Source organism: Notamacropus eugenii, chromosome 1, assembly GCF_028372415.1.
Source record: "Notamacropus eugenii isolate mMacEug1 chromosome 1, mMacEug1.pri_v2, whole genome shotgun sequence".
NCBI classification, from domain to species: Eukaryota; Metazoa; Chordata; class Mammalia; order Diprotodontia; family Macropodidae; genus Notamacropus; species Notamacropus eugenii.
In genome coordinates, this window is record NC_092872.1 from 469,731,624 (window position 1) to 469,759,093 (window position 27,470).

At 40.4% G+C, this 27,470-nt stretch overlaps 1 protein-coding gene and 1 pseudogene across 9 annotated transcripts in view; one reads left to right on the forward strand and one right to left on the reverse strand.

Annotated features, from left to right (window-relative positions):
- The window catches only part of FTO (FTO alpha-ketoglutarate dependent dioxygenase), a 417,587-nt gene extending 394,625 nt beyond the window's left edge, over positions 1-22,962 (forward strand). For 8 of the 9 annotated variants that reach the window (XM_072632230.1, XM_072632231.1, XM_072632236.1 and 5 more), the window contains one exon: positions 22,581-22,962. In XM_072632230.1, the coding sequence (XP_072488331.1) occupies positions 22,581-22,734 (154 nt within the window). In that variant the 3' untranslated portion in view covers positions 22,735-22,962. The remainder of the gene's footprint in view (positions 1-22,580) is intronic. The other variant, XR_011972181.1, reaches the window with a different exon arrangement.
- On the reverse strand, positions 8,976-10,069 carry LOC140519331 (26S proteasome non-ATPase regulatory subunit 8 pseudogene; annotated as a pseudogene).
- Positions 22,963-27,470: the final 4,508 nt, after the last annotated feature.

The following is a 27,470-nucleotide window of genomic DNA, read 5'->3' on the forward strand; positions in this document are numbered from 1 at the left end:
TCTAATCATGACTCTCTAAACTGCTCAGTGGAATTCCCCTTCATTAGTCCACAAAAAGCAAATCACCAGATGTTGTTTGGACCCAAATTCCAATATGAATCTTACTGCAGACATTGTAAACTTAGGAGCAGATCCTCAAAGAAACTACTCACAGAACCAAGGTTCTGTGGATGAAACCTGCTTCCTAACTATTACCATGTGGAATCCAGCTAGTGTTCTCTCTGGCCCACAGTGCTCTCCGATAATCACTGACACTTTGGGGAGCTTCAGAGTGGCCCTTCATAATATTAACTCTAAAAGGTTAGGAGTGAATGCCCCACTTTCTCTTTATTAATCTATTATGGCTCAATTATTCTCCATTCTTGTCTCTAAAGTCTTTTTGAATAAATGATCATTTTTCTGAATGATTGCCATGATGAGTAGATTCCATAGATATACACTGGCAACTGGTGAGTGTCCCTTCACTAAAGGTCTGGCTAATAATCCATTGTGAAGGGAGATTACCTTTGCATCCAGATTGCCTTGAACTAGGTGGCCTGGTGGATATAGTGCTGGCCATGCTCAGGGAAACCTAAGCATGCATGAATCCTCCCTCAGAAACAGACTAGCTCTGTGGCCCACATCTGTAAAATGGGGATAATAATGTCATCTACCTTACAGAGTTGTAAAAATCAAATGTACTATTTATAAAGCACTTTGCAAACCTTAAAGCGCTTTATAAATTCTAACTATCATTATTGAAGTGGTTGCATTGCATTATTTTAAGGATTTTTTTGTGCTAACTCTGACTTTACTTTTTAAGGTTTTATTTTTTATTGTAATTTTTTATTTAATTTTCAGTTCCCAATTCTCTCCCTCCCTGTAGCCCTTCCCTCATCCATTAAGAAGGCAAGCAATATGATATTTAGGAATTTTTTTAAGATTTCATTTCTTATGCTAGGTGACTTTGCAAATCTTGGCTGATGATCTCTCTTTGCATCCAAAGACTTTAAAGATGGAAGATAGAGTTGTAATTTTATACTTTTCTTGAGTTTTTCATTCTAACTCCTTATTTAGAATGGAAGTCCTAACATGGTCCTCTTTTTAAGGCCCCCCTAAATAGGTATTTTTTTCTGATTTGTGATTATGTTACACCAGTGTCTATGTATCATATATTAGATTTTTATTATGGGTTTCATTTAATAACCATTGTTTCATCAACAACTAATTAAATCTGCTATCTAAATTGAACAGAAAATTATGGGGGGAGGGAGGTAAAAAAGCATTTGTAAAAGACTTCATTACAGATAAGACTATTATTTGGTCATCTTAAGAATTTGAGATCAAATTTACAAGCAGTATCCTTATCAAATTTCTTTTCTAGCCTGCTGCACCCTAGCCTCTTGAAAGCAGCCCATTATTTCCCTCCCATTTATTATAGTGTCCTAGTTGCTGGCAACACGCCCGCTGTTTAAGGTTACTTTCATTAATTAACCGAAAGTTAATTTCTTTGCAAGCAAAATCTCTGATCTCATTATGTTGTCTTTAAAGCTGAAAGCTTCAGGTTTTCTGGTCTCCTTTGATGGCACAATAAAAAGCATACCCTTTATCTTAAAGTAAACCGTCTCCAGGGTTTAATTTAATAGTCCTTGAAATAGTTACAGTACAGCCAGGCAGACTATAGTACTATGCCAGTTTCAGAAAACACTGGCTTCTTTGGGGTTAGTGAGCCAGCACAGCAATGGGTCCAGATATGGGCTTTCAGGGTTCCACTTCCAAATAAATTCCATTTTTACCTCTTGAGGTCACTTTTTTTACAAAAGACTTTCCAAAGCCTTCTTTAGGACAAGACAGACACACAAGAGATCAACCTTTCCCCTGAAATAGGGGACACAACAGAATAATTCTCTAGGACTTTTATAGATTTGAGGGGCTGCCAGTAGAGGGGTTGTCATTTCCTCTCTTTGCCTTCAGTATTCTTGGTAAAGAATTGTATTCTTCCTCTGATGGTAGTCATGTTCTAGATTTTACCTACTGATCTTGAATAGTATGTAGACATTTCTTTAGAGAGGAGGCTATTTCTGATACTTAGAAAGTAGGGACTTTGTGTCAGAACAAAGAAGAAATTCCAGGTGGTCTCATAACCATGTTGTATTCAACCTGGATTTGATGGGGGTCATTGCCCGTCATTCCCCACCACCACCACCATTTGCTCTTCATGTCCTTAATGCTACCTGACATAAACAATGCATTCTCCCTGTCTTTCAGAGTTAGCTTCAAGTTCCCTTATGAAATCTGGGTGCTTTCTAGAGCATTAAATTCAGTGAATTGAGATGGGGTCAGAATGTCTTTTTGGAGCCACAAGATATACATTTTATAGCAAGAACAGGACCCCTAAAGTGACTCAATTCTCGGGGAGCCCACCTGCTACATGAAGAAGCCATTTATTTGTATCCCACCGAGCCCTGTGCTGTCTGGCCTGCTGCAGTGATTGGCATAAGTCTGATCTAGACTGCTTGAGGAAATAGCTTCAAAAGGGGAGGTGGTTGGTGGCGTGGTCTGAGTGATTGCCATGACTCCTGGGAGACTTAAACTGTGGCATTGGTCTATTTTTCTGAGGCCAGTGGATGATAAAGGATAAGGTCAACTCAACTCCAAGCAGTTCAGGGCTCAGAAAAAAGAAAAAAAAAATCAAGTGCCCTTTAGGCCCCTCGCAAAAGTCAGAGGTCCAAGGTAATGTATTGGCAAGGTTCCTTTCTGCTTTGGTGCCTTCTTTATAGCTCGCCCCCATGCTTTTAGGCAAAAGTATTGTCAGTGGTATTGATTAGTTGATCTGATAATCCAGCAGGCCCCCTGATGTGTTAAATTTCCTTCCTTCATATGACAGTATGGGAGGAGGGTATGCTGCTGAAGAGGGAAATCTCAGTGGATTCTAGTGAGGCATTGCCACCGACAGTGAGATGACCTTAGGCATGACAATTCCAATTATTCTTTTGTCTGTCACATTTAACCCTTCTCAAGTCATCTCTTCTTTCAAGCTGAACTCTGGATGTGATAAATACTTTGACTTAGGCAGAAGACTTCAAGACTTCTGTTCTTCTATCAGCACTTTCTGTATTTGTGCATGGAGTTAATTTTTTAAAAAATCTCTTTGTCTCCCTTCCCCATTTCAAAAACAGTATCTGCCTTGTTCTTTCTCCTGCACTGGCCTAGAGAAATCCGAATAGCTATGTCTTCTGTGATTAACATTTAAAAGTCGTCTTTATAGGAAGGTAAATATCGATGGAAGACTTGGGCTTCGGCTAGGGCTTTCCTGCTATCTCAACATGATATTGAGGCAATCACCTTTGATACAACTTTGTGAATGTAGGTTGGGAGTAATAATTCTTTCTAAAGGGGCAGCTAGGTGGTGCAGTAAATAGAGCACTGAGTCAGGAGGACCTGAGTCCAAAACTGACCTCAGACACTTGATATTTACCAGCTCTGTGACCCTGGACAAGTTATTTTATCCCTAGTGCCTCTCAATAATAATAATAATCCTATTTGACTGAAGCATTTGGCAAGTTTGGAGTCAAAGTTGTCATTTCTTGGAAACCCAACCCATACTGACCAGCAATTTTCAAAAAATGAAGCACTTCATTTTCTTAACCTCTTGACCTATCTGACATCCTACCCCATCTTTACTGGAGAAATTTCAGACAAAAAAAGGATGATGGTGGACCTCCCTGAAAGAGTACAGAACTTTTCCCCTTCCTTCCATGTTGGCAGAGTACACTTATGGACAACATGGTGTCATTTTTTCTAGGTCTCCAGCTTATTGTAGTTGATGGGGCAATTACATTTTCTACTCTGCCACTGAGACTGGAGTGCAACCAACTTAATCCACTTTTGCAAATAAAAAAAAATAATAATAGTACTTGAAGGTGGAGAAAGTTTAGTCTAAATTAGGTTTTTAAAAGGTGGGGAAAAATTATAAACACCTGAACAAAAAGGTTTGAAGTGAAACACCAACAGGCTCTTTAACCTAGTCAAATCCTAAACAGTATTACATCATACTTGACTGACGATCTTACGTTAGCAAAAATAACCATTTTTACTTGTCCTAAATGAACCTTAATAATGCTCCAAGTATACAGGTTTAGAAAAAATACTTTACTGCTCATCCAGTTTGCATACCATTAAGGCATATTTGATGGCAAGAGTATTATAGTTCCTAAAGAGTTAATAATGAATCCTGCCCACAGCAACCACACAATTAAGGGCAAGATTAGCAGAGATGAAAAAATTTATGCTGAAAATAGCACGATAGCATGGAAAACAAAATAATTTCACTGAGCAGTTGTTTCTGTTGCCATAATCCTAATGATAAACTCTGTTACACTAATAATAGGAGAAAAACTAATTGCAGTGAGGACAGGACAAATCTTTTTTAATCCTCGTTGTCATCTCAACTAAGTCCAAACCCATTTGTATTAACCTTTGCTGACAGAGTCACATGATGGACATAATTTCTTATAATTTACCAGCTATGGATCTAACCTTTCTTCATCAAATATTCATAAAGTCAGGATTCTCAATGATTTCCTGTCTCTTTTCATATTTACAGCGTGTTGTCTTCTTCCTTTTTAGTCATTTGGATACAATTGAAGTCAGAAGGAATTAAAGTTAAATGCCTTTAGCAGCTAAGGTGCCTAAAAGCAAAGACATAAGCACTGGACACGTGTTCCTATGCTCCACATCACTCTCACTTGGAGTCCATGCACTGCCCTTCCAAAGCCAAATGCCCTTTGCTGGAGGGGCCCAACATCAGCCAGAGATTAAAATGTCATTGGCCTCATTTGTCCTTGCCAGGCATGTCTGCTGCCCAAAACAGAGACTCCATCTCTTTTGGGAACCTCCAAAAAGAGACCGATTGCCCTCTCCCAATACCTTTAGAACATCCCATGTCCACAGACTACAAGTCCTTATTTTGAGTGAGTATGCCCAGAGAGACCCAGAAAATATGCCCTCAACTAGAATGGTGGACAGCAAGAATGCTCCCTTTGCAAACAGAAATGTTACCATTTGAAATCCTGGCTATGAGTATATTCAGGAGAAACATCTGTTTCTACTTTGCATCTTTGTTGCTTTGACAGTTTTCTTAAAAGACATTTAAGATGAAAGAAGTTTTTTAAAGTTGACTTTAAAAAAAAACAGTATAGCAATTGGACCTTCTTTCCTTACTCAGACTACTTACAATGCTTTAAGTACTGAAAGGGGTCACCGTCAGGAGGTGAGATGACCAACTGAAGGGATGCAGAATGAGTCCCTTTGTTTTTCAGTCCTCAAATGACACTTCTTTTTGCAAGAACAGGAAAGCTGTTGCTCTTCGTAAAATTCTCCCCACCCCCCCATGGTATAAGGGAAATCTTTTGGTTCACTGGCTACTGAACGCTGTATTGACTGAGTAGAAAATTTGCTTCCTGCTTGCTGAGATCCCCTGAGCCTTAACTGGTGGTGAGGCAGATGGTACTAAAGGTATAGGACCATTCAACTGAATGGGTTAACTGCAGTCATGACTCCAGCTCCTCTGGCAAATGGAGCTTTCACAGGGAGGTATAAAAGATTAGAAGAAAAAAATCTGGACTGCAAGAAAATTTTCACAAGTAAATTGTTTTGAAAAATATTTGTAGTGTACTGAAAACCCCAGGATATTTTGTGCAAATGGTATTATCAGGCAGTATTTCTTTGTTGGAAGAAATGAAGGAAAGCATTTCCAAAATCTCTGCCCTTAAACCACCTCCCCCCACAAAAATATTATCCGAAATACTTTAGTAAATACGTCCATTTGCGAAGTTCACTGATGACACAAATGTTTCCAGTGGGGAGAAAAAATTTCTGTCATTGGGGAATACTCAAGGAAATTGAGTATTCACAGGAGAGCCTCATTATAACAAAGTTCTTTACAACATGAATTCAGTTATATTGTGTGACTGTCTGAAAATATCACCACCATCCCCCCCTCCAAGAACTGCACATGTAAAAAGCCTAATATGACGCAATTCTCTTTTCAGGTAGGTTAATTGTCTCTCCCAGGATGGATACTGAAAATAGGTTTCCCTGTATGTACAGAGTGTTAACCAGTATGTGTATAGATGACCTGCCAATAAAAGACTACAGATTCTCCACCTCAATCCCAAGTAATGAAGCAGTAATTAATTAATAAAATAATAACAAATAGTGCCTATTGATAAAGACCTTAAAGCACTTTGTCCCCTCTCATCCCCCGAAAAGCAGTAGTATTGGATACTGCTAATAGCATTATCCTGGTTTCATAGATGAGAAAATTGAGATTGAGGAAGTAAAGTTATTTGTCCAAGGGTATAATAATAACAATATTAATAATAGCTAACATTAAATAGCTCTTACTCAGACTTTACAGTTATTTCTCAGTTGATCCTCAAAGCATCCCTGGAAAGTAGATCCTGTTATTATCCCTGTTTTACAGATGAGGAAATCGAGGCAAACAGGTTAAGTGACTTGCCCAGAATCAACAGCTAGTAAGTGTCTGAGGTCAGATTTGAACTCCGATCTTCTTGATTCCAGGCAGGTGTTTTATCCACTGTATCATCTAGCTGCCAAGGCACATTTGGTGGTGTGAGTGGTAGAAAGAGGATTCAGTCCCAAACCCTACAAGTCCCTGGGTGATATTCTTATCACACTATAAGTGACTACTCTTTACTTTGCTAAGGCAGCCCTGCCTTCACTAAAGCGCTGGACCCGTCCAAATTCATCTCTAAACATAAAGAGTGATTTAAATTTATAGCCCTAAATTGTCCCAAGTCATCCAATCTCCACTGAGCTAACCTATTAGCTCTGCAGAGGAATCGTGGTGAACCCTCAATAAAATATTCCATGTGAATTCCCAGACAGTCTTGTCTGCCATAAAGTTCTTCTGAAACGTGTGAATTCCAACTTAGCAGTCTGCAGAGAAATCCAGGCTTCTAGCAGGCCCTCTGCAAGGGCAGGAGGTTATATCAGCTAATCAAGTCATTGCCATGCTGTCCTGACTAACCACTGAGCCCCGGTCATTTCCCAAGTGACCTCTCTCCTGTAATGCTCAGTAAGAGGCTGACTTTCTCCATTAATAGTTTTGTTTGAGAGAACTTGAAAGGTGACTTGTAATAGAGCTCCTTCTTCCCAACTCCCCTATAATGGCATTCCACACAAGCTGATGTCCTTTGATTCAGGATGACCTTCTTAGTTCCAGGAAATCAGAAAGCATTAAGTAAGGAGCAACAGTAAGTCTGAAAATGTCACTCCTACAAAGTGTCAAGTGCGACTTTTTTCTACCTCCCTTACCTAGCACGTAGCAAGTACATGGGCCTCTCCCCTTTCCCTGTACAAGACCAGTTACTCTGATTTGGAACAAAGTTTGTGGTGATTAGGTGGCCAGAGGCATTCTTTCCGAGGTTGAGTATTCACCAAATATGATTTTTAATCCTTTGTGGTTCTCTGTTTGACAGATAGGAAAATTGAGCTTACTTATCCTTCCCAAGGTCATGCCATAAACAAATGTTGGTGGCTAGAGAATGAGATAACCCCAAGACAACAAAGGAATGACAGATTTGAAATTTTGAGTAACTCAAGTGAGGGACTATAAGCCATTGTGACCAAAACCAGGAAAAATGGTATTGATACCATGGAGAGTCAACAACTTTTTTCTCAGTCCCTTCTAGAACAGCATTCCCCCAAACTAATTTGACCATGGCACACACACTTTGGGATCTACAGAATCCTTTAATACTAGTTGGAAGGTTTGGGGAGCATGGGATACTCCCACAATGGAGACAGTTTGGGGACATTTTCTAGGAAAATTGAAGAAATAAGCCTACTTTCAAATGACAAAATTTGCATACATATATATGTATGCATGTATACATATATACTGCATGTATATATACATGTGCATATAGTGTATGTATATATACATATGTGCATGTATATGTACATGCATGTATATACATTTGTGTATACACCTTGGAAAATATCACTAACATTGAAATTTTTCTAACATAACCCCTTTTCACTGGGGATGGAACCCCTATGTGATAGAAGAACAAAATTGCAAAATTACCACTAAAGCTCAAGGTAGCAGCCACCTCTGGGGATCCAACCTGCAAATACCATTTGCAGTGTCCTAGAGAAGGTGCTACATAAGTATTTTCTGAATACATATTGTGATATTTTTGTGACAAACATATTGTTGACATTAACATTTTCTCACACATGCCCTCTTTGCATGTGGTAGAACCTGAGGGTTCTGCAGAGTAGAGCTTGGGAAATGTTGGCATAGGGGATGCCCTAGTAGGTGGTGGTACCTCTAGTGACTGATTCATTCATTACTATAGTCAACAACCAAGCTTGAAAGCCCATACTGCAAGCCTAATGTAGCTCTTGTTTTGTCAACCTTCTCATCGTCTGACTCTCATGATAGCTACAGGTTTTGCCCTACAGTGACATTGCTAGACTTGCCTTATCTTGTCTGTCTCACAGGTTTATCCACTTGTCAATTGTCCATCCTTGACTTTTCAGTCTGTTGAACTCAGCATTTCTGGCTCCCCACAATGAGCCTCCAACCTGCCTTTCCATTCATAGTTTCAGGGCCCCCCTCTACAGATTCTTCTGTTGAACCCAGCATTTCTGGCCCTCCACAATGAGCCTCAAACCTGCTTTTCCATTTGTAGTTCATAAGAGTTAACACTCTTGCTGCCTTCACAAACCATATTCCAGCTCATCTTGACTTCCGACTGTTCCCCAGTGTTGACAGTTGATCTAGATCTTCTGCTTCTATGCATTTAATTAAGCCTTACCCTACATCTGTACACCTCCTCCTCACTGCTGCATCCCAGAATCCCTCTCTTCTTTTTTTTTTTTTTGGTGATGTCCCTTCATTTATTGAACCATATTATTGCCCCTTTAAATAAGTCTCTCACCCTGTCCCCCTCACCCCGCTCCTCAGACAATCATCTCCAGCTGCCTTGCATACTTGATGACTTGCTTTGTCAGCTCTGTGGAGGGGATGGTGGTATCCTCAGGCTTCTGCTGCTGGCACTCGAAGCTGTGGTAATTGCTGGGGCCCAGGACTCACCCTCTCTTCTTGGCGTACTCAGTCATCTTCTTGGGGGTGGTGAAGAAAATTCTCGTGGCTCCCGCAAGCAGGATCTTTTCATAGGCCTTCTCAATGCATCCGTCAATCTTATCCCTTATCGTATCTAGCAAAATGTCAATGAAGAACGTGTAGCTCTCAGCAGGGATATTTCCCTTGGCCAGGAACTACTTATTGTAGCTTCCTTCCATCAGGTACTGCTCTAAGGACACAGGGTGCTTGATGTAGACATTGGTCTGGATGTCCTTAGCAGGGAGCTGCTTCAGCTCAATGTGGGACTCGGCCACTAGGTTCTGGGACAGCAAGAAGAGTAGACTGAGGCCCAGAAACTGGTGCATGTAGGCCGACTCGGGGAGCTGCAACTTGTAGTCAAAGTAATAACATTTAAAGCTGAGCCATGTATCACTCAAAGGAGGGTATGTCCTTCCGCAGAATGCTCCATGGGGCACCAATCTCCAAGAAGTCATAGGCCAGGATAAGCTGCTGTTGGGTCAGTTTTGTACCGGTAGTAGGCAGGAAGTTGAACTCCAGCAAAACCAGCTTGAGGCGGCCCAGCTCCTCACCACACTTGCTCAGACTGGGGCTCTTGGCCGTTCCACTCGCCCTTGAGCTGCTCGTACATGCTGGCTGCCACCTGCACGACCACCCCCGGGTCCCCAGCACTGCTCACCCTGGTGGCCTCATTCGCTGCTGCTGCTGCTATGTTAGCAACCCCCTCTCTTCTTTCAAGGCTCATTTCAGGTGCCACCTCCTCAGTGAAGCCTTCCCTGATCTCCATCCTCTCACTCCCAAGCAAACTCCTAGAAAAATAAGGGAAATCTGCACCAGGAAAGTCTTCCTCTTCAGTTTTCCTTATGATATACTTATTTGTGTTTGCATCGCTCTCCCCAACAGAATGCAAGCTCATAGAGAGCAGGGGCTATTTCAACTGTGCCTTTTTATCCCCAGCCCCTAACACAATGTTTTGTGCACAAGAAGCACTTTGTTCAGTCATTTTTAGTCATGTCTGATTCTTTATGACTCCATTTGGGTTTTCTTGGCAAAGATACTGGAATTGTTTGCCATTTTCTTCTCCAGTTCACTTTACAGATGAGAAAACTGAGCAAAAAGAGTTAAGTGACTTGCCCAGGGTTACACAGCTAGTAAGTGTCTGAGGTCAGCTATGAACTCAGAAAGATAATGAGTCTTCCTGACTCAGATCTTTGGCACTCTATCCACTGTGCCACCTAACTGCCCCAGGAACCACTCAGTGTTTTTGTTTGTATGGTTATTTGTTTTTTAATTGAATTGAAATAATGTTGTGTGGCAAACAGAAGATTGGGCAGCGAATTAGTTCCATCCGTGATGTGGGTCTCTTCTGAGGGAGATACTGCTAATGGGCTTTAGAAGCTGATATAACAGTTTGACTTTTGCTTATTGTCACTGACATGTACATTATATCTTAGTCTACTATTGTGTTAGAAGTAAATGAAATTGGGTGGCAGGAAGGAAGGGAAAAAAGAAGGAAGGAAAGAAGGAAGGGGAGAGATGTTTGGTAGGATTTCTCTTCAAAAACTTGTTATCTAGGAGGGATAAAAGTCATTGTTACCATGAGTATCTGTTCTTAGGTTGTTTGGTTATCTTTTTGAAGTTTCAGGGCCCCCCTCTACAAATTCGATTTATTGGATCTGGAGTTGGAATGAACCTTATGATCTGATCTAACTCACTCATTTTCTAGATAAGGGTCAGAGAGGTTATTTAACTTACCCATGATCTTAGGAAGTGGTAGAGCCTGTTATTTGAACCTTACCCTCTTAATATACTTTTCTTTCCATTAAACTATATTACTGTCCTGGGAAGTAGGGACCCCATGAATTTTGTAAAGGGTTAACTTTCTTGGAGAGCAAGTAATCCCTGCTCAATGAGTGATGCTTTGATCCTTGGCTGATAGGAGCAGAGGGGCAAGATATTCCATGGCTGAAAAGAGGGCTTGATACCACACAGTGGGGATTTTGTTCCAGTAATTGCCTCAAATTGGACCTTCTGCCATGTTGAAAGCATCGCATTAATATCACTCATTAAGTCACACGCCTATATATATGCCCTTCCAACTGCAGAGTCACTAGCAGAATATATTTTCCTGCAAAGTGTTTGTTTTCATTGTTGTTCTTTAAAAATAATGAGCTCATTCTATTCAATTGCAAGGAAAGTTACTTTAGACTCCTTTGAAATTGTATATCTTTTGTTGAGCAGATTTCTGCAGTAGTTCCCCAGCTTTGTGTGCTGGGGAATCCTACACGGCATACCCTAAAGCTTATAACTGAGCTGCCCCAGACATGGTGCATAGAATTGTCCAGCCTGCTTGACCTTTATATTGTTACCTATAGCCCGGGAGAAGCCATGCGAGTTTCAGGTGACCCTCTCATGTGACTGCAGATCAGAGGTCAGCAGCTCCTGAATGTTCAGATGTCAAAGTGGCCCATTCATCACCATTGTTACGTAACTGACAAGCCGACAAATGGACTTGTGTATAAAATTGTTCTCAGCCATCTACCCAATGGTCTTAAACCCCAGTGGCAGGCCATACATTTTCACATATTAAATGGCTTCAGTAGCAAGCTAAGCTCCTGTCTTTCAGATGGGAGAAGCAGGCACTTCTCCTGTTCAGGATGACTTAGAATCACAGGATTTAGACTTGAAAGGGATCTTAGAGGTCATTGAATCCAAGACCCTCATTTTACAGGTGAAGAAGCTAAGACCTAGAGAGAGAGCATGCATTGCTCCAAAAAGCAACACCAGATTCAAACCTGGGTAATGTGGTAAAAACGATAGAGTGCTGGTATTAGAATTAGGAGGACATAGGTTTGAATCTCACCTCAGACCCTTACTAGCGGTGTGATCCTGGAAAAGTCACTTAACCTCTCTGCCTCAGTTTCCCCATTGGTAAAATGAGGGATTCAACTCAATGACCTTTAAAATATCTCCCAACTCTAATTATGACCCCAAATCTAGTACTCTTTCTACCCCATCACCATCTGCTTTATTATGTGAAATCTGGGAAGTCATTTGTCATTCCTTAAGAAACTTCTTAAGAAAAAAATTTTCATTTTTAACTAGGTTAAGCTGCTGTTATATTGGCAGGGTGGGGATAAGGAGGGGTGGTGATGGTGCAGAAACAGTAATTTATTAATTACCTAATGCTAACTGGGATTAACCTGTATGATTAATAGCCCATTACTACCCTTTGTCATCCAACAGAAAGCAGGGCCTTAAAGAATATATGATATAGATGAGGTAAGTTTTGATCAAAGAAGGAGTATTTCTTCCCTCCACCTTCTTAAAAATCAAGACTATTTGTACAAAGCTTCCTCTTCTCCACTTCTCCTCATCTCACAGCATTCGGAAATCTTCTCCCACTCTCCCTTCCTTCACTGTGGTCTTGATGGAGAGGTGTCCTTTCTGTTTGCCAAATTCAATTCCTTTTCATGTACTTTGATCCTCCCCTCTCCCTATTTCTTTAGCAGGTTCATCTTCACTCTCTTATCTTCCATCTTGCCCTATCTACTGGCACCTTCCTTGGTACTTGCAGACACACATATGTTTCCATCATCTTTAAGAGTCCTCATTTGATCCCAGTATCCTCACTAGATATCATCCTCTCCTCTTCTCAGATAAGTGCATCTGTAATTGGTACCTTTCCTTCATTTTTTCTCACTCTCTTTTTAAACCCTTTGCATTCTGGCTTCTAGCCTCATCATTCTTCAATGTTACCAATGATCTTTTAGTTGCCAAATCTAATGGCTTTTCTTAGGCCTCATTCTTCTTGACCCCTCTGTACCATTTGACAGTATTGATCACCTGTTCCTCTAGATGTCTCTCCTTTTTAGGTTGTCATGACATCGTTGTCTCCTAGTTTTGTGTCAAACTTATCCACAGTCTATTAATTTTTCTTCTGTGTCATGCTTACTAATCTTGTGTGTCCCTCCTTTTCTGGGTCCTCCTCTATGTCATGTCCACTAATTTTGTGCGTCCTCTAAGGCTCTGTCATGGGCATTCTTCTCTTCTCCCTCCATAGTTTCTCACTTGGTGATCTCATTGGCTCCCATTAGTTATCATCTCTATACAAAGGATTCTTCAGTTTCTCTCCTGAAGTTCAGTCCTACACCTTTCACTGACTTTCGAACATATAGAATTAAATATACTGTAGACATCTCAAGCTCAACATGTCCAAAACAGAACTCATTACCTTTTCTCAAAACCTTCCCCTCTTCCAAACTTCTCCATTGCTGTCAAAGGTGCTACAATCCTTCTAGTCACTCAGGCCCCAAACCTAACATCTTTGACTCCTCACTATTTCCCACATATGAAATCTTGTGATTTTTACCATCCTGATATCTCTAATATCTCTATTCACATAGCCACAGCTCCAGTTTAGACCCCCCATCACCTCTCACCTGGGCTATTTATAATCAGGTCCATGTTTCAATTATCTCCCCATTCTAATCCATCCACCATTTGGCTCCCAAGGTGATTTTTCTAAGATGTAGCTCTTACCATGTCACTGCCCTGCTCCATGAGCTCCAGTGGCTCACAATTACTTCCACAAGCTTTGTATTCCAGATACACTGATCTCCTTGCTATTCCTCAAACACAATGCTCCATCCCCAGTCTCTGTGTCTTTGCCCTGGCTGTCCCCATGGCTGGGGTACCCTACCCTCTCACTTTGACCTCTTTGTTTTTCTGGCTTTCTTCAAGACGCAGCTCAAATCACACCTACTTCAGGAGGTCTTTACTGGACTTCCAGATGCTTCTTCTTTCCCCTCTCAGACTGCCTTCTGTCTACTCTGTACGTATCCTGTATGTAGCTCATTAGTTTCATACTGTCTTCTCCATTAGAATGGAAGTTCCTCAAAGGTGGGAACTATTTTTACCTGTCTTGGTATCCCAGAGCTTAGTATGGTATCTGGCACATAAAGCTTATTGATTGATTCATCAATTGATTAGGGAAAAAAATTCAATCTAAAATAGGAGTTCTTGATCTGAAGTTAAGACCAGTAAAGGTCTATGCATAGATTTTAGAGAGCCTGTGAACTTAGACCAGAAAAAAAAAGGTATATCTTTATTTCCATCCAATTGGCTTTCTTTGTAATCCCATGTATTTTATTTTGTGCACTTAAAAACATCATTCTGAGAAAGGGTCCATAGGCATCACCAAACTGCCTATGGGGTCTCTGTCTCTGTCTCTGTCTCTGTCTCTCTCCCTCTCCCTCTCTCTCTCTCTCTCTCTCTCTCTCTCTCTCTCACACACACACACACACACACACACACACACGCACGCACGCATTAAAAACCCTTGCTCCAGGCAGAACATGAAGAATTATCTGTTTAGGGAAGTGTCAGGTAGAATTATGAGCTATTGGTTTGGGCTTTGTTTTGGTTTGGTTTTTTGCCCCATTGACTATTGAAAGTGTCCTTGCAAGACTGAAGAATGATGGGAGAGTCAGTTTCCTTACTGTGTTTTTATCATGTTTGTCAGCTAATGATTAGTAGGGCTTCCCAAACCTAAATGGTTTTTTGCCAGGGTGCAATGAAGATAGTTTCAATCAATCATTGACAAATTAAGGGCTTCCCTTAACTCCTCCCACAAAAGAAGAACAATAATAGATATTCGCTGATTGTTTAATATGTTCAGATCGCTTTGCTTGATGCTATGGGACAATCCAAAGTGTGAAATGCTAATCCCTGCCCTCAAGTTTACAGTGTAGCTGAGAAGACTAGCCAGAAGTATGTAAAAAATCAACGATTTTTCTTTAAGACAAAAATTTTTTTTAAAGCACATTTCTAGGTAGTGTATGATCTTGTCAAGAGGATTCCTGCTTTATTTTGGGTTGGACTAGATGTCCTGCATGGACTTTTTCAGGTCTGAGATTTCAAGATTCAAGATTGATTTACAACTCAAAGGGATCTCTCAAGTTCAAATGAGATGAAATATCAGATCAGAACAGAGAAGCTCAGAGAAATTAAGGGACTTTGGGGTCACCCCACTTCCAAGTGTCCAGAGGCAAGATTTAAATCTAAGTGTCCCTGACTCCAAGTCCAGCGTCTGATCCAGTGGTATATTGAATGCCATTGAGGGGAGGACCGTGGAAAAAAAGGACCAAAATTGCGACTGAGGAGACCCTCAAAAAAGCATAGCTCGTTTCATAACTTGCCTGTCATCATGTGTAAATAGCAATAAGGTAAAGCGCAAAAATATTGTGGGTCAAGAACCTCACATGATTGACTCATTGAGTCAGGGTGTGGTGTTAATGAGGGCGAGGTGGTGGGCTCAGTGAGTGAAGAAAAAAAATAACTGTTCTGAGTCACAGACTGCACTCCAAATGCCAACTTCTATCTTATTAGTAGCATTTTATGCCTTATCTCTCTATGTATTGTGTGTTTAGTAAATCATGCCATAAGATCCTTGAAGGCAAAGAATGTGTTACTTTTATTTTATCTATGAATCCCTAGCATGTATCTTAATGTCTTTCCCATAATAGATAATTCATAAATGTTTGTTAAAATTAGATGTGTGTCCCCACCCCCATCCTGTTGGACTGTAAGATTATTGAGGTGTCTTTTGGGACCACGAGTTCACAAGTTAAGAACTAGAAAGGACCTAAGAAGTTATCTAGATCAGAGGTGTCAAAACTTGCAGGGTACAACCTAATCCAAATTGAAATGGAATTGGGAAAGGCTTACCAAAATAAATAAAAATTCAAGTTGTTGTTCAGTCTTGTCTCTCTGTGACCCAAGTGGGTTTTGTTTTTTTTTTGGCAAATATACTGGAGTAGTTTATTTCCTTCTCTAGCTCATTTAACAGATTAGGAAACTGAGGCAAACAAGATTAAGTGTGACCCAGGGTCATACAGGTAAGTGTCTGAGGTCAGATTTGAACTCAAGATGAGTCTTCCTGATCCCAAGCCCAGTGCTCTGTGCTCTATGGCACCATCTAGCTGCACCAATATTCAGCCTTCAGGGATCCATTTCTATTTGAGTATGATACCACTGCTCTATATCAATTTCCCCTATTTTAGAGATGAGTAAAACTAAGGCCCAGAGAAGTCAAATGACTTGACCAAGGTCACAAAAGCAGTAAATGATAGTGCCAAGATTTGGACCAAAGTCCTGTAACTCTGAACCTGGAACTCCCTGCATTGTATACATGGTATACATGGAGCTCCCTGCATTGTATACATGGTCAATGAATTCTTCCTCCATTTACCAGATTGCCTCTACAGCACTGGGCATGAGCAGGGGGTCTAGAATCGTTGATTGATTGGCTCACTCAGTTGCTTTTATGTAGTATTTATCACAAACCAGCCCTGAAAGAGAAGCACCAGTCCTGTCTCTTTCATATCACTTTATATAATCTTTGACAAATCCTTTAACATTGCTCTACCATAATCCAGTATAATGGATAATTATACTTTCTCTACCTCTTCACAGTGTAGGTGAGGATCAAATGTACTAGATCATAATCTGCATTAGGGCAGGCTCAGAAGGTCTTGGATTTAGAGCTGAATGAGGCCTTAGAAGTTATCTAGTCTTACCTAAAGTTTCTGATCTCCCCCAATGACTGCTTAGTGCTTTGCACACAGTAAGCACTTAATAAATGTTTGCTGTTGGAACAAGATAGGTTTCAATGTGCTTTGAAGAAGTTTAATCACTATTCAAAAGTGAGATTCCCTATTACAATGATGGCCAACTTCTCCCAATATTTTATGGAATACCTTCGCAGCTCCAACCAAATCACCTGATGACTAAATTTTCAGCATGAGTATTTACACTTTGCAAATAGGTAAATGCTATAAATCAGGGCTTGATTTAGTAATTTTTGGGCTGTCTAGACTTAAGAAAGTGATGGGGGAAATGTTAATAATGTAGATTCATTCAACTTAAAAGACCTGGAGAGCCTGTTGTTAAAATATTTACCAGCACATCACTGGATACCTTCATTCTTTTAACCTTATTCTGTTGACTTCTGAGCAGTACCTCTCAGTTAAGGACATGGGTTGGGTTGGGTTGGGTTTGTTTTTTAGCATGTGTGCAATCATGTTCTTGAATCAGTCAGCATTTCACATAAACCTGTTTTCTTGTCATTTCAATAAATGTCATTAAGCCATTATTACTGGTTCCTTATTGGTTGCAAAATTCAGGGGCAGAAAATACTGTGTGTGTGTGTTTTTTAAATCAATGTCTCACACATTACTGTAAAACCTATTGATTAAAAACACAAGGCATAATGTTAGTCATTTAGTCTGTGGAGTGATGCAATAGAGAAAGAAATTTATCCTTTGACTCTTGCATTAACCTTTTATTGACTGCTTCCATACCCATAATTAACACACACTTTAGCTAAAGTGGTTAATTTTAGCATCATGACCAGCGTCCACTAATGTAGCTGAAACCCTGATCATCCAAATGTAAGTGCAACCCTGAGGGAAATCAGCTGGCGGCAGAGAGGAAGGTCAGGACCTGGGAGTTATACCTGCTTGGGGAGGGACTCTGGGCAAACTCTCTGGCAGCCAGGTTAGGAGAGGCCTTTTGGTGGTTTAGAGTTATGTCACTAAGGCATTAGGGGAGGACTATTCATTTAGTAATTAAGGGGCTTGGGGGGATGGATTAAGCAAAGCTTTTGCTGTGTGGCTAATATCCAGATATTTTTATGTTGTGGAATGGAGAGAGATGAAGGTCTGAAGATGGAGGCCAATACTGCTTTCTCTTTCCACAAGCTGGCTTAATGTATTTTGAGCCGCTTCTCTTGCCAAGGATGTAATCTTAAAGTAAAACGCTTAGCCTCACTGATACTGTTTCCTTATCTGCAAAATGGGGACATTAACACTATGCACAAAAGACCAAACCAAAACAAATCACTATGCACACTGGGTTCACCTGACTAACATGCAACTGGCACAGCCTCTCACTAGTGGACTACAGAACATGAAATACTTTTTTAAGACCTAAGCTAGAATTGAAATTTTCCAGAGAGTCTTGAATTTCAGCTTGCCTTAGGAAAAAGAGAGAAACTATCCTTATGGAGAATCATAAAAGTATAGAAAAATACTTTAAAACATACTCGAAATGGTAGCTATTATTATTAAAATGTAATAAAATATGAGCTATCTTCTTCACTATCATTATCATATTTCATTTCATAGGAGTCTTGCCAATTACTCCAGGAAAAGGTCAGTGAGACCTGAGCAAATAATCCATGGTCACTCACCATCTTGAGAAAGGCTTAAGTTGCTTTTCAGGAGTGATGATATGCAATAACTTAGAATGAAATGATAATGTGACTCAGAGGGACCATATTTCAAATGGGGAAATAAGATCATGCTTAGTTAAAACTAAGAAGGTTCTTAGCCTCTGAGAATGACCCCTTCATTTCACAGATTGGGAGATTGAGGACAGGAGAAGTTAGATAACTTTTCCAGAGGCATACAGGTGCTAAGGGGAGAATCTGAATTTGAACTTAAATCATCTGACTTGCAATCCAGTACTTTTTTTTTCAAGTAAACTATAAGCTTCTTGAGGACAGAACCCAGTTCCTCCTCTCACCCCCTTTGTTTTTCTATCTTTTTCTAGTGCTTCAATGCCTTACATTATAATGAGCATTTAATAAATGCTTGTTGAACTGGGAGAAGGACAACAGGAATTAGCTATGAAAGAATTACCCACTGGCCTGGATGAAGGGAGTTTGAAACAGCTTCTTTAGAGGGGTCTTTTAGCTCTCAACATCACAAATTATTTATTTTTATCCAAAGATCAATGTGGAAACTCAGCTAACCACCTAAACATACACCATGTAGCCAGTCGGGAAATTTGCCCAAACTAGAGAGGAAAGTTTTGTGTTTACTTTCATTTCCTCTCTGAACACACACTATCCAGACCCCTCGGGATGTCCCAGACCCTGACACTCATTAGTTTTGTGATCCTGGATGAGCATTGTGAGCCTCAATCTGTGAAATGAGGATAATAATACTTTCAGTTCTTGCCTTACAGGATTGTTTTGTGGAAAGTATTCCTTTAATATCAAAGCACTATGTTGAGTTTCCAGTATCATTATTGTTATTTTCACTGCTATGGCTCTTTGGGGGTGGGGGTGGGGAGCAGGCATTTTGCTTGGTAAGGAAACAAAAGAGAAGGGAAAGGAGCCAAGTGCCATGAAGCAAGACCAACATTCACCAGACCTTTGTCTCTTCTTTCCAGATTTTTTTTATGTTTCTTATCCTTCTAAGTTTTAATTACAGTCTGGTATTGCTTGACTTTTATGTACCACAATTTATTTAGCTATTTCCTTATTATTGCACATTTAAGTTGATTGCAGTTTTGAGGGTTTTTTGTAATTACAGATAATGCTGCTGTGAAAATCTTTAAACAGACAACTCTTTTTTGGTTTTTTTCTAAATAACATTTTGAGAATATATTCCCAAGAATAGAATTATTGGGTGATTATTGGGTAAAATTTGTAAATTTTACTGCGTACTGCCAGATTGAGCTCCAAAAATGTCTCCCAGTTTGCAGTTCCAACCAGCAATAAGTGAATGTCCCTGCTTCTCTGTAACCCTGCCAGAATGATCAAAAGCTAATTCTTATCACACCCCCTCTGTTCCTCTCTGTTCCATAGTCAGGTATGGTGTTGAATCAGACAGTATTATTTGAGTTAGGGGTGGCTGTCAATGGGCACCTTGGAGGCCCATTTGTTACAAGCAAATATAGCACACCAAACATGGAATGCTCTATAGAGTCTAATCATATCAAGAAAATTAGTGGTCATTTCTTAGCCATTAAGAGAAGAACTCATGAGTGAGGTCTGAAGGTTCAGAGCTGTGATACTTCCAAAACAAAATGAAAGAAGAGGTCCCACTCCTGGTTGATTAAAACAAATGGGATAAATGACCCATTCTAGGACTGCCAAAGAGAGCAAAAGACGGGCTTTTTGACAGTCTAAGTCACAGTGAACCAACAGCTACTCCTTTGGAGCCATTTCCCTTCTCTGGGAAGAACAGTAGGAGAAACCATGGAAGTTATTTTGCCCAGCAAGCTTTGTCTCCAAGTCAGGAGTTTTATTTTCAGGGGCAGAAATCCCCAGATGCCCAAAATGTAAATGCCAAATACCAACCCTCAAATACAAAGCCAAATGCAATGGAAGACAATGTGGAAAACGAAATAAGGAGGAAAAAAGGATGCTAAGTATACCTCTATTGCAGACTTTACTACTTCTAATACGTTCTTAAAATAAAAAATCCACATCACTTTACATTTGAAATTCAAAGTGAGAATGCATTTTTAATTGACTTTTACAAGCTTCATAATATTCTTAGTGGATCTTCACTATCACAGCTCTTCAATCTGCCAGCCAAAATAATGTGTACACGGTTAATTTATCCACTTTTAGATTGAAATGCTTAATTTGGAATATCCTACCCTCCCCAGCAAATTGAGCATACTGTTTGGTACTGAGACAGAAATAAAGCATGATTTGAAAGCCTTGCTGAGTTCTGTTGTAATTAGTTGCAGCTTCCCTTGCATATTAATTTTTCCTCATGTTCCTTTCATGTAATTTAGAAAGTGTCTTTGGAACAATGATGAGACAATCAGCTAAGCACCTCTCAGAACTCCGACAGCAAGCTGCATTTTCTAAAACACCTATTACAGAGCAGTCTGCAAAACAAATCCTGTTCTTCTGTACAGTGTGGCTTATCAATGCAAACAGTTTAATATTTATGCTAAGAGGATTGTCAAAAGTAGCTTCTGTTGCTTTAATTCTTGTTTTAAATAAATAATGAGAACATTTAAACACATTACTCTTCTCAGGGCCCCCGAGGTCAGCTAATCTTATTATTTATGAAGTGATGTGCTACATAATAGTACTTAGTGCATGTTAACAGATGCTATTATCAGGGCCTGATGCGGAGAGCTGAAGATATATTGGAATGTTATGTGTTAATACTGTCCTTGTGCTGTAATGTACGATGGATGGAGTGCACAAGATGCTGGTGTGGCAATTAACCACCCGCAAAAATAGGTGTAAAGTTGAAGTATGTTTTCCCGTGGGAGCCCCGTGCCATTAATAATTCCCCAGAGAAGGAGGCATCTTTCCACTCCTACAGTCTTCGAAATGGGGCCAGGATGTTATGTACTTTGATCTCTTTATAGTCCATCCTCCATGGCCAGAAGACAAATAATGTTGATTGTGGCCACTTGCTTATTGATTGAGAGAGAGAGAAAAAGAAGAGGGGGAATTTCACAAGACTTTTCCAAATGGACTCTCAAGATCCACATTTCTGGGCCTACACTGAATATGGGGAAGGATGAGCCAATGGATCATTTCTGTCTCTGATTCACTTTAAGTCATCTATCTACTGAATATCCCAGTTTTGCATAAGGTATAAATGAACTCTTTCCTCCCACTGTGACTTTGCTTCCTCCTAAAACAGTATAGTAATATATTTGGGCATTTACTTAGGGTTTTCAGTATTTCACAGCATTTCACCACTGAGTATCTTAGTCACTTCTCACTATAACTCCATGAAATAGATAGAACATGGTCCTCATACCCCATTTTATAGACGACCGCAGCTAAGCTGCTGGATATTCCCAGGTTGTCTATAAATAATCTTCTCTTTGTGTGACAGGAGTCTGCCAAGGTGTAGTGATGTTGTCCCAACTTTTCTCCTGCAAGTCTGTAATTTAGTTGCATATGATAATTAAGTCCTCTAGTATTGATGAATAATCCATTTAATAAAAACTGTGATTTAAGTGTTTTCCCTAGGGACTAACTCTTCGCTAGCCTCTTAATTTAATTTTGTTGAAGTTTTCCCCACCTATTCATCAGTGGAAATGATTATTAACCTCTATTTGCATACATCCTTATAAAATGATCTCTCCTTGGAGTGCCTTTTTCAGAGCAAGGCAGAAAGATACATGTGCAAATCTCTAGAATCTACAAAGTCAATCCTGATCTGTTATATTGTTTAATCTATCCTTGGACCCTTAGTGCAGTAAATTCAGTTTAATCTTTCTCAGTAATCTAGTAATACATTGAAATCCCACAAACATTTAAATCTGATAATGGTTTAATCACACACTTTAAATAACAGTTGAGATAATGAAAAAATAATTCACTGTAATAAAAAAAAAAAAAGACCGAGCAACTAAATATTCTTTTTGATTGGCTTTCTGGGACATTCCTCTAGATAACACAAATCTGGATGATGAAAAGGAAGGACTATCATTGTAAGTGAACAATTCTCCCTAATCGCAGACCAACTTGCCTCCTGCATAGGGAACAATTACTTCATTTTTTATCTTCTTCCTCCTCATTGATTAGTATTTTAGGAACATTCAGATTTTAATCATTCTCTTAGGGTTGGAATCTTCAGGGAATTGTTTTCCATGGGTAAATAATGACCTGTTCTTACCTTTCTAGGTGCCAATCCCGAGTCGCCCAAAATTTACCCGAGGACCAGAGACCAATATGCTGGCCATATTGGGAAGATGATGATCCTGAGATGCCGTTGCCATTTCATCTTAGCAACATAATTTTGGAACTCCAGGGTCAACTCCTGAAAACAAAGCCTTAGGGATGAACACTGTCGTTTAGGTTGAAACCTCATTTATTTCAGAAGAAATACCTTTTAACAAAGGAAAACTTTAGCTATGGAATCTGGACTCTGCCATGGGCTCAGGCAAGGACACCAGTGGGAAGATCAAAGATCCCAATTGACCTCCTAGTCATTGGATTATGAAACCATCTACCTTGTAACAGCCAAGGAATGCCCCCCCCCCCAAATATAAGAGTTCTGAACAGAGTCTGTGTTGTGGTCTTCTTGTCTAGGGATGAATCCTGGGCACTTCCCTCCCTGGGCCCAGGCTAGCTCTTCTTCGGCACCTATATAAGATGCTTAATCACAAAAAGCTGTAGGGCACTGCAGAGGACAGAGGCCCTACTTGTAGCAAAACTTAACACATTCCATTCCTGCTTCTAACCTTTCTACTGACATGGGCTTGGGTGGGACTAATCTGAAGAGAAGCTGAAAGAGGGACCAGGAGTCAAAAACCTTCAGCATTTCCCTTTGATCTCTTAACAGATAAAATACAAAATTATTTTGGTATTTAAAGTTTTCCACAGTCTGGATTTCTTGTATTATTTTATGTTACTCCCCTGAATGTATTCTCCTTTCTAGTTACACTGGAATATGCGTGTGTGTGTGTGTATGTGTGTGTGTGTGTGTGTGTATTTTCAGTTCTCTGTATACACATTCTATCCTTGCCTTCTCACAGGCTGTCATCCATGTCTGAAATGCTCTCCATCCTCACCTCTGCATCTTCGAATCCCTTTGCAGTGCAATGAAGCCTTCCCTTTAACTCCTCCTCTCTGCCATTAGTGTTTTCCATTTCTTGGAATTATTTCGTTACTTTGTACATACATGTCCCAAATACACATTGAATGTAACCTCATTGAAAGCAGGTACTATTTTTGTTTTTGTTTTTGTCTTTCTTTCCCCAGAACCCAGCATGATACCTGCCACTCAGTAGGTGCTTATAAATATTTCTTGAACTTGGAGTTGACTTGGAGTAAAGGGAACTCTCATTACATGTAGAACTTGCCCCTCTAAAGTGTACAGGAAGCCCATGTGCATGTTTATTTTTACTGTTTACTATCTATTTTCTCCTTGGCCTCCTTCGTTACTAAGGCCCCTGCAAGAGAGGTAAAAGGAAAAATAAATCAAATCATTTTTTAATCTGATAAACAGGGAAAGGCCTCAGAAAGACTGTTCTTTCTAATTCTGCTTAGTTTAGAGAGTTATTATTTCCTGTAAGTCCTTTGTAGTAAGGGCACAGGATGAAGAGGAAGGAAGTTGAAGACCAGGCCATGTACCAGATGAGTAGGTTGTGCTTCTAGAAAGGTCTGGGTTGTTGTATGTATTTGTCCTTCCTTGCTGCAGATGACCATACCATCAGAGAAATAATGACATGACTTGCACTTGACTTTGTTTTGAGTGAGGGAGGGCTGTGCAGGTCACCAGCCTCACTTCTCCTCCAGAGCCATCTGAATCCAATGACCAGATATTCATCAGGATGACTGGAGATGACCCAGGATGAAGCAGTTGGGGTTAAGTGACTTGCCCAAGGTCGCACAGCTAGTGAGTGTCAAGTGGTGGTGGTGCAGTGGATAGAGCACCAGAGCAGGAGTCAGGAGGACCTGGGTATTAGTTATGGTGAGGTAGAAACAAATTCCTAGGATGAGACAATGTACCATGACAGTCTTTGTACAGGGCTATGGACTGAGCATCCCCAATGGGCCCCATCTGTATCAGATACAAAGGGAAGAGAAAGTTCCTGCCTTTGAGAAACTCTCATAATCTCTTGGGGGATACATGGCACCTGTCCTAGGGAACCTCTCAGTCTGATAGAACATGTTTTCCTTCTCATATATCCAGTCTAATGATAACAGATATAATCCCCATCTTCTGGGTTTTACCAGTCTAAAGGAGAAGACACGATTCCTGCTTTTAGGAAGCTTAGAATCTGGTTACAGAAGATATAATACAGACATGAAAATGACCTTAGAATCCTTAAAAGCAACTGTCTGTGATCCTAGCATAAACTACATCCATGAAAGATAAAATACAGAATTAACGAGAGGACAATGGAGTAGGGTTAATCCAAGAATACTTTCTGGAGAGGCAGATTTTTATCTGGAATTCAAAGGATGCATGAGAGTCAAGTATTGGTGGCTAAAACTGTATAGAATTGTTACAGCACTCCATTTACTCAGCTCTGACTATTGTCATTCCCATACTTCCCTCCTTAAAAGAAACCTGTGTTTCACCCTGACTGTTTAATCGAGGCAAAGCCTAAGCACTATCCTGGGTCAGACTTCCAAAGATCCAACAGGGGTCACAATAATCCATGCTTAGCACTCAGCAGGTCAGCAGTGGAGCAGAGATCCTTGTGTCTCCCTGTCCATAGTGTGATTCTTGAGCCAGGTACCCTCTTTGCCTGCTTCAGTCTGTACACCCCATTTCTTCTTGTACCTCCCCTCCTCCTCTTGATATATTTTCCTCTAGTCCACATGTTTATCCCAGCCTCTGGGGGCAGTAAAGGGACAAGGCCATGTGATGTAGTGTATGGATCACCAGATGGCTTTGGATCCTGCCTCATGCATTTATTGACTGTGTGACCCTGTTCAAGTCAGTTATCCTCCCTGGGTTTCGTTTTCCTCATCTATAAAATGAGGAGGTTGGATTAAGTGACCTAAGCAAACTTCACTTATAACAAAGACTAAAAACGAAGAAAAAGAAATTCAACAAAACTAACGCATTGTCCCCATCTGACATCACATGAAACATTCTATACCTGTAGTCCTGTCCTCTCTATTTAAAAGAAGAAAGTGCTTCTATATCTCATCTATTCAAGCTTGGTCATTACAATTACACAACACTTTCATGTTATTCTTTCCATTTAAATTATTGTAGTTACTGTATATATCATGTTCCTAGTCCTGTTTACTTCATCCTGCATCAGTTTATAGAAGTCCTCCCATGCATCTAAATTCTTCATAGTCATCATAACTTCTTATATAAAAATAATATTCCTTTGAGTTCATGAGAGGCAATATGGCATGGAACTTACAGTGGAAGACTTGGCTTCATACCTGCCTCTGACACATACTAGCTTTGTGACCTTGGGCAAGTAACCTAACCTTTCTTGGCTTTGATTTCCTCGTGTGTAAAATGAGGGAATTGGGTTAAATTACATCTAATGCCCTTTCCAGCTCTGAATCTATGATTTTATGTACCCCAATTTGTTTAACCACAGACCTTTCAAAAAACCTAGTATTTAAATGAAAGTCTAGGAGGGGCTGCACCCCACCCCACCCCCACCCCTGCTGCATGCATGTGAGTGCACATGCATACTTTTCTATTACGTTTCCATCTTTAAATGGCCTTTCCAGGCCCCTAGTGCTGCCATGCTGCCCAGGTGTTATTTACATGCTTAAAAGATCAAAGAAAGAAGACAGTTCTGAAAGGAATGAACAATAAAATTCCGAACATCCGTGGCAGACCGGTAAAGAATGATAGAGGATATTTGGGGGCAGGTGGACACCTTTCATCATACTACACAGGTATCTGCTATGTCCTAGCCTAATCTGAGGCACTTAGTAAAGCCAAAATGTCTCTGGTCCTGAGCAGCATCCAATCAACTTTAGCTTTCTTTGGATCATAGAATTTAGGGGTGGAAGGGATGACAGTCATATAGGATCACAGGATTTAAAACTGAAAGAGACCTTAGAAATCATCTAGTCTGAACCCCTTCTCATTTTGCAGATGAGAGAGCTGAAGCCCAGATAGGATTAAGTGATTTGCCCAAGGTCACACAGACAGTAAACAGCAGTGCCAGAATTTGAATCAAAGCCCTGGCTCAGAATCAGGTGCTCTTTTTACCATGCTAGTATATCCCAATGTACTATAATCACCTGCTGTACCAGGAGTTTCCCTGGTGGTAAAGGGGTGATGGTCCAGCCCACCATAGCCTGCGACTCAGCTTGAGGAATGGGCTTTTAAAACCCAGAGAAGGATACTCTCCATCCCTAATAGAATCCTGCTATACTGGGAAGGGCATACCATTCTGGAGGCCCTGTTTAATAGATACCCTATGTTCAGTAGGGATTGAGGAGGGTGTTTTGCTTTGTTTTCTTTTTGGTGAGTTTCAAGGGAAGATGGGTTTTGAATGCAGCATTGTTCTCTCCCCTTCCCCTGGTTAAGGCTGATTTACCAGTGGGCAAACTGCATACATTTGGCTCAGTGCCACTCTAAATACTGTTTATATGGGAGATCTCTGAGGCAAGGGAGGGGAAGACAAGGGTATTCTGATTTGAAAAGGCAATTCTCATCCAAACAGATTCAGCTGGAGAGAAGCAATATGGATTAAAATGGGATGGAGTGGTAATGCAGTTGATGCAGTTTGCCATTGTTATTTTGTGATTAAATGGTATTTTTAATTAAGTTTCATTGGGAACCATAGGTATGGCAGTACTGAAATCAATTTGACAACCATAAAGGGGAGGGAAGTCTCACCAGTAAGCGTTGCTGCACAGATTGCTGCGGAAGAGAGCAGCCCTGCTTTAAAAGGCTGGAGAGAAGGGAGTTGAGGGGAGGAGGGGGAATTGGTGGGGGAAGAGGGACAGAGAGCTGGCAGATAATGACTTCCTGCAGGACTGCAAGGGCACTGAATTGTGCTGTGGTGTTTGAAAGCCGGGTTTCAGCAATTGTCGGGGAAACAAACCCACCCCACCACACTTGGGTCTCCAGTG